The 7,131-nt window shown below is 58.8% G+C and overlaps 1 protein-coding gene across 1 annotated transcript; it reads left to right on the top strand.

Annotated features, from left to right (window-relative positions):
• The first annotated feature begins 645 nt into the window (after positions 1-645).
• NAT16 (N-acetyltransferase 16 (putative)) lies at positions 646-3,556 on the top strand. The gene is given in 5 exon segments (XM_049905058.1): positions 646-762; positions 892-1,083; positions 1,867-2,091; positions 2,718-3,301; positions 3,358-3,556. Coding segments are annotated over 5 exon segments (1,317 nt in total).
• Positions 3,557-7,131: the final 3,575 nt, after the last annotated feature.

Here is a 7,131-nt window from a genome sequence, read left to right as displayed (position 1 = left end):
ATGTTCGTATGTGTGTATCAGGGGGTTGGAGGGGCTACTGGGGCAGCAATGAGGAGGAGATCTGGGCACTATCTCCTCCATCCTTTGCCCTGGGAGAAGTGGCAGTGACTGGAAGGGGACGTTGAACCCTCTGCTCTTCCCTGGGGAACCCTCTTGCAGGGAGAGTAGGGATGATAGGCTTTCTTTCTCAGGTTGTCCTTGCAGAGGTCTTCGGGAGGTAGTGGGGCCTTTGAGGGGGTGTTCCTCCATGTTTAACTCCCCTCCAGAGTTCTTCTCTTCTTTGAGTCCCTGGGAGATGACTGGGTATGGGGGAGTTCTGAGCTAGTCTCTGAGGGGTTCCTGAGATTATGTTTATGACTGGTGAGGGTGAAGCAGGTGGGGTTGGGATCTCCAGGCACTGGCAGGAGGCAGAAGACGATCTCTCCCATTTGAGCAGGTAATTTGGGAGGTGGATTTTGTGGAAGGGGGCTGGAGACCCTTCACTCTCGAGGTCTGTACGGAGAGCAGAAGAGAAGGAACACTTTTGTAGAAAGGGGTTGTGAGGGGGGCAGATGTTTATGTGGAAGGGTATGTGGAAGGGGCCAGATGTGGAAGGGGGAGGAGGGCTCTGGTCTTCCTGCTGGCCTCTCTCTTTTCTGCAGGGTAATGAAGCTGGAAGCTGTCTGTGCGATGGTCACTCCAGAAGTCCCTAAGCCTGAAAAGGAGGCTGTTCTAGACGCAGAGCTGAGCTCGAAGACCCGGCCACAGGAGGCTCAGACCGAGGCCCTAGGAGGCGAGTCAGGGCCTGAAGCCAAGGCCAAGTCCCTGCATGCCAAACCCAAGTCCGAATCAGGGCTTGAGGCTGAAGCGGAGCCCCAGGAGGCCGAGTCAGGACCTGAGGCCAAGGCCAAGCCCGGGTCCGGATTGGGGCCTGAGGCTGAGGCCCAGCCGTTGGACTTCGTGGTGGCCACCGAACGGGAGTTTGAGGAGGTGCTGGCCATCTCCGGGGGCATCCACGGCGGCCTTGACTACCTTTCCAGCCGCTACCACAGCTGGCTCCGGGATCCCGACCACACCGTGGTGCTTGCCAAGCGCAAGGGAGGAGTGGAGAGAGCCGGAGGGCGGGGCCACGACGAAAAGGGGTGAGGCAAATTTGGGTACGTGGATCTTAGGTAGGAGAGGGTCGAGCCTCTCCTGCAGCCATCTTCCGGTTGCTGACGAAACAGAATCTGCTTTGGCACCGAAGAGTAGGATGTGCGGATCCAGGGGCTAGGCCAGTGAGGGTGTAGTGAGGGGGCGTGGAGAACTCCGAATAGCGGAGCAACCAGACTAGGTGAGAGCTGAGGCCCTTGAAGACCCGTGTGAGGAGTTCCTAGGGGCTGGAGCACAAAAACCAGGGCAGGCAATGTGTTGGGGTTAGGCCGAGGTGGGAGCAGCTAGAGTGGAGCCAGGACCCGCGGAGTAGAAGGATCTCACGCACAAAGAGGAGCGGAAAGAGGAGAGCATTAGCTTTAGGAACGGCTCGGGGGCGGGGGCAAGAGCTAGCGGGCCTTGGCAATTGCTCTGGGCAGTACCAGGGGGCGTAGTAAACTCCTAAGGGCGGAGCCAAGACTAGGGGGCATGGAGAGGGGGTCAGGGACTTGGTGCACGCGCTGAGCTGGAGCATCTCAAGACGTTTAAGAGACCCTAGAGAACGACGTTCTGCCGCCTCTGGAACCCAAGACCCAAGTGTTGAGGAGCGCTCCCCGGGCAGGCCTCTGGCCCTGGTCTGGCGCCTGGGGTTGTGACGACGGTGTGCTCAGCGTGTGGGAAATGGCAAGCCCAGACCCTGGCGGGGCAGAGACTGGGGGAGGGCCTCCTAGGCCCCCTAACGGCCTCGGTCCGCAGATCGCGCTGGAGTCGGTGCACGTGATCGACGCCGGGGAGCCGGCGCTGGTGGAGGGGCTGCGCGTGGCGCCCTGGGAGCGTGGCAAAGGCTTGGCCGGGCTGCTGCAGCGTTTCTGCTGGCAGCTGGTCAAGAGACAGCATCCGGGGGTCAAGGTGGCACAGCTTACCCGGGACGACCTGTTGGGCCCCCGGGAGCTGAAGAAATACCGCCTAATCACCAAGCAGGTGAGAAGGACAGGGGAGTTCAGATGGCCGGTCCTCTCGCCTTGGACATATGGGAGCCCTCACCCCACGCCCAGCGAATCACGGGCTTCCTCTCCGGGCCCTACAGAGTGGAAGAGCTCATGAGCCATGACTTGGGACTTCAAGTCTTCACCCAAGCTCTTCTGCCCAGTGGGAGCCAAACGGTTCCTGACCCCCAGCCGTCAAACCCTCAGTCCTTGCAACTCCAGAGAACTGGAGAACCCCTGGGGCCCGGGCTTCCGTGACCCTGCCGCCCCACATCGATCTGGCCTCTCTTCAGGAACCCAAGCACCCTAATCTCAGCCTTGTGCCCCACCCAACCAGCCCTACGGATTAATCTGTCTTCTCTCGCTGCCCACACCCTCAGTCCCCGAGCTACTCCATACTGATCTCGCCTCTCCTTGGGGATTCAGGCATTCGGACCCCTTGCTCCTGGTCCCTCCATGCTGTGCTACCCTCAGGGACTCAGACTTTTACCCACTCCGTCCTGCAAGGGTCGGTTCTCCCAAGGGGCCAGGTGTGTGAACGTGGTAATGAAGAAGCCGAGAGGCGGGGGCACACCACCCCCCTCCACTGCCCGCCCCTGTGCTCACTCGTACCCCCCGCAGGGCATCCTTTTGGTCCGATTCAACGCCTCGGCGCTGCTGGCAGGGCTGGGCGCAGCAGCGCCGGGCGCGCGGCTAGAGGCGCCGAGGGCCTCCGGCACCTTCTTGTCCTTGCCCACGGAGGCCGTGTCCGAGGCAGGCGGCGACGTGGCGCGCCTCCTGGTGTCGCCTTTGATGCAGCGCGACGTGCTTCCGGGCGAGACCATCATCCAGGACTGACAACCTTACCGGCCGAGCGAGAGCAACTTGCGCCTGCTGGCGGCCAAGAGCCTGTAGTGGCGCGTGGAGAGCCGCGCGCGCCCGCGCGTGCCCACGTTGTGCACGCGCCCCTTCCTAGTCCCGCAAGGCGGCGACGGCACATGGCGCTACCTCAACATAGGCGCCTTCGGCAGCGATGGCGCGCAGGTGCAGAGCCAGCTGCTGTGGCACCTACAGGTCCAGGCCCCGCGCCTCGGTGGCCTCAACGTCACGTGTCAGCTGTTTCTAGCGCCCCAGCTGTGGCCACAACTGGCCGACTTCTGCCAGGCCGGCTTGGGGTTCGAGCTGGTCAAGGGTTACACGGAGTAGTACCTGCTGGAGGCCGACACGTGAGGCCTTCCAACCCCGGGGAAGAGATGCACTTTAGACCGGCTCCTTTCCACAGATCCCCAGCCAACCCCGCCTCCTGCCATCTCCAAGCTCCGCCCTCTCCCTCTGCCCCCTGGCGGGAGCTCTGGCGCCCGCCGCTCCCTGAGGCCCTTCTCTTCCCACCCTCCCCTTCCCGGGTCCTCTCTGTCCGCCATCTTGCATCCAGCGCCCCCAGCCGCCTTGGCCCACACCCTGACCTGGACTACCAGATTTAGGGGAAGTCCATGTGCTGCTATTGTCCACCCTCTCCCCTTACCCCCCAAAGAGCGGGTCCTTCCCAGGCTGCAGAGCCTCTCCCTGCCTGTCGCTCTGGCCTGGGAGTGACCTCTGCCCTTTCTGGCTTCTCCCTGCTTTTCCCTTACGCCTCCTCGTGGTGGGAGCGGGGAGAAGTGTGTGCAACACCCAGCACCCGCCTGGAGCCCAGCCTCTTAATAAAAGTAACTTTTCGTCCTCCCGCCCTTTATCAAGCTCTAAGAGTTTTCCCAGCGCTCTTGCCTCCCACAGCCTCCTGTGCTTCTTCTCTCCCTCCTGTCTGTCCTCACTAGTTCTGGGGCCTCTCCCACACTTAGCGCCTCAGTGCCGGTCTTTCTGCCCTTTCGTTTTCTTTCCTGTGATCTCCTCATCCCCTGCCCTGTGTTCAATACTGAAAGATCCTGTAAATGAAATGTATAATAGCCCACCACTCGGTCCCCTGTTTACACTCTGGTATTGTGCCTTCCTGAGCCTGCCCCTCTGGCTGGGTGGTGGTGGTGGGGGGAGCAGGGTTCCTCCAGCTTTGCATGATGTTTCTATCTCACAGACCCACTCTCCCATACCCCCAAACCACTAGAGGGTCTGGCTGGAGAATTTGGTGCAGTGGAGCCCCTGGGCTGGGGGCTGTCTCCTGGTTCAAACCAGGCTGCCTGGTAGTACGACTGGAATCCCCAACCCCAGATATTCCTGGACACTCCTCCCTTCCTTTGGATCAGGGATGCTCCTTGTGGGTCTTCTATTTAAATGCTAGTACCAGCTGCATTTGCATACTGCTTTCTCCTGTACTGGATTCTCGAACAGGGGCTCAGAAAGATCGAAGTGACTTAGAAGTCAGTCTAGAAGCTGGAGACCTCGCAGGGACTAGAACTCACCTTTCCCACGCCCAGAGCATGCCCAGAGCCTCACTCTGTGTGACACTGAACTTCTTGTTGGACAATGGACAGTTGTTAGGGATTCCGTGACAGCTAGCACAGGACTAGCTGAGAATGAAATTCAGGAAGGGGTCAGAGGAGGGCGCCAGGGGGTGGAAAAAGGTAGGCAAAGAGGACAGCCACTGCTTCACCACTTTCCCCAGTTCCGGTTGGCTGCTGTGCTGCTCTGCCCTTACTGTCTCCTGCGCCTGTCCCTGCTGCCACTCTCCCTGTCACTTCGACCATGGCTGTATTGCAATAAATGGACCCTTTGGCCACCCTCTGGGTCTATTTCACTTCTCAAAGGGGAGAGTTGAGAAGCATCATCCTCCCCCCTTCACCGGGAGCCTGTATTGGAGATCTCTAAGCCCCTTGGCAATGGGGCTAATGACTTCCTGGGGGCGGGGGGGGGCGGAGGAGGGCTGCTAGCCGTTGTACGCCCCCACCCCACCCTGACCAAGCGGCATAAAGAAGCCGCTGCTCAGGACAGAGGCTCCTTGGCTAGCTCCAGGCCTCGCTTTTTCCTGGACCTGGGAGTCTGTGGGTTCTTCGCCACTCTCCCAAGTTTCACTTGACATCCGGGACTAACCTCCCTCAGCCCCGGGATCCAGACATCAAACTTTCAGCTCTCGATTCGCCCACAGCCAGCGGTGCTCGCTTTCCCCATTCCCGGATGGGCACCAAGCGGTGGGGAGGGGGATGGGGAAGAGGGGAGCCTGGGCTCCGCCCCCGGGAGCCAGCTCCGGAGCGGCGGAGACTGCGCTTCCAAAAAGTAACACGCGGGGGCGCCCGGACGTGTGCTGAAACTGGCAAGGCAGCGCAAGGTGGTTTCCGTCCGTGTGAGTGTGTCCATGGGTGTCTTTGTGTGTCTCCGTTTCTGTTCATGTGTTTACGACGCAGAGGGTGTCAGGGTGGGAAGTATTTGGAACAATGTGCCTGGTGTATCCCAGAAGCAGGGACTCAAAGTGTTTTTTGTTTTTTATGAGGACAATGCTTGATATGTTACTATGTACGTGTGGATGGGGAGGCAGGTGACTTGTGTGTATCGTCGCGTGTGCACAGCGCAGCCTGTGAGTCCCAGAAGCCGCATCTTGGATTTTTAAAGTCGCATTCCTTGAAGGTTTTGATCCCCTCTCGCCACCTCGTAAAAGGAATGAGGGCTGTCAATGAGAATCTCCATTCCCCTGGTCACATCCTCAGCATAGGTCTGGGCGGCTGTGCCAGGCTAGGTATGACATTGTGTTTGTGTAAGGGGTGTGTCTCAAAATCAGTGTAACTGTACCATAGTGTGCTGTGTGTGTTTGGCAGGTCGATGTTGGAGGGGCTAGTTCAGCACACAATTTCCTTGCTGTGGTTAGTTTGTGGACAACACCTTCATGGTGTGTGGGCTTATTTTCCTTTCTCAGTCTCTCCAGTAGCTGTCTCTCTTTGTGTCTCTCCCCGTCTCTGTTTCTCTCCCTCCCTTTCTTGGTGACTCATCTCTGCGGCGTTGCCCTCCCTCGGCTTGCTGGGTCTCCCCTCCCCCACTCATGAGCCGGTGGGGGGTCTAAGGTAGTGGAACCCTAGGACTGAAAACCAGGGTGAGCACCCCCTTCCTGCCACTCATCTTGTTTCCGGGACCCACCAGCAGCCCCCAGCCCTCTCCCCAGGACTCCTCATCCTACAGAACTGGAGTGGACATGGAATAGGGCAAGAATGCATTCCAATGGGGCCATTTGCAGGGGGGCATCAGCACCTTCTTATAGTTCGAAGTGGAGACCCCCACTCTTCTCATAAAGTGTCCCCTCCCTGCTTGTCCACCCCCCCCCCAGCGCTGACGCAATGAAAGGCTGCAGAGGTGAGTCACCGGTGGCAGGGAGGGAAAGGGGGGGATGGTGAGCTGCCGGGGCCCCAAGCCCCTGCCTCTCTCTTCCAGCCCTTATCAGAGAAAAGACCCAGTGCTGCGCCTCCCTCCCTGGGTTTTTCCAAAGCTTCTGCTTAGACCATTACTCTTCTGGACCCCATCTTCTTCTACCCTCCTGGAGAGTATGGGAGATTCAGAAACAAAGATGAAGAGAGATGGATTCATGCAAACAACTCGGAGCAAACACCAGGCATCCCCTCCAGGCCCCATCTCAGCTGTTTTTTCCAGATCTCTCTCTCTTTCTCTTTCCTTCCTGCCATCTTCCTCATCTCTCCAATCCTAGGAATGTGCCCTCAGTTCAGCTCTTTTCCAGAAGCCCCTAGAGGAACCAGGGTATGAAGGGCACAGTACATCCCAGGGAGATGGGGGTGGGTGAATGAGCTGATACAGGTAGGAAATGGATGGAGAGACAGAAGCAGGTGCAGAGATCCAGAGACCTTGCAGGCAAGAAGCAACAAGATCTAGATTGTGGAATCACCAAGCCTATTGCCTTTGTTGCCTCAGGCTTCCACCTGGCTCCCCTATTCCTCCCTCCACCTCATGATAGCTGAGGTTCTTAGGATGTCTATTTCTGGGAAGTTCCCCTGGGCCTTCAGAGTTGGGTGGACGGAGGAACAGGGTGGGTTGGGGAAGAATAGAGGAATGGGGGAACTCTCTGGAAACAAGGGAGGACCCAGAACTTGGAGGTTCTGAGAGGCTTGAATACTGAGGCTGTATGGCACAA

The sequence above is a fragment of the Elephas maximus genome, chromosome 12 (assembly GCF_024166365.1).
Source record: "Elephas maximus indicus isolate mEleMax1 chromosome 12, mEleMax1 primary haplotype, whole genome shotgun sequence".
NCBI lineage: Eukaryota > Metazoa > Chordata > Mammalia > Proboscidea > Elephantidae > Elephas > Elephas maximus.
Note: the sequence above shows the minus strand (reverse complement) of the source record. Positions and strands in the feature narration are given on the sequence as shown.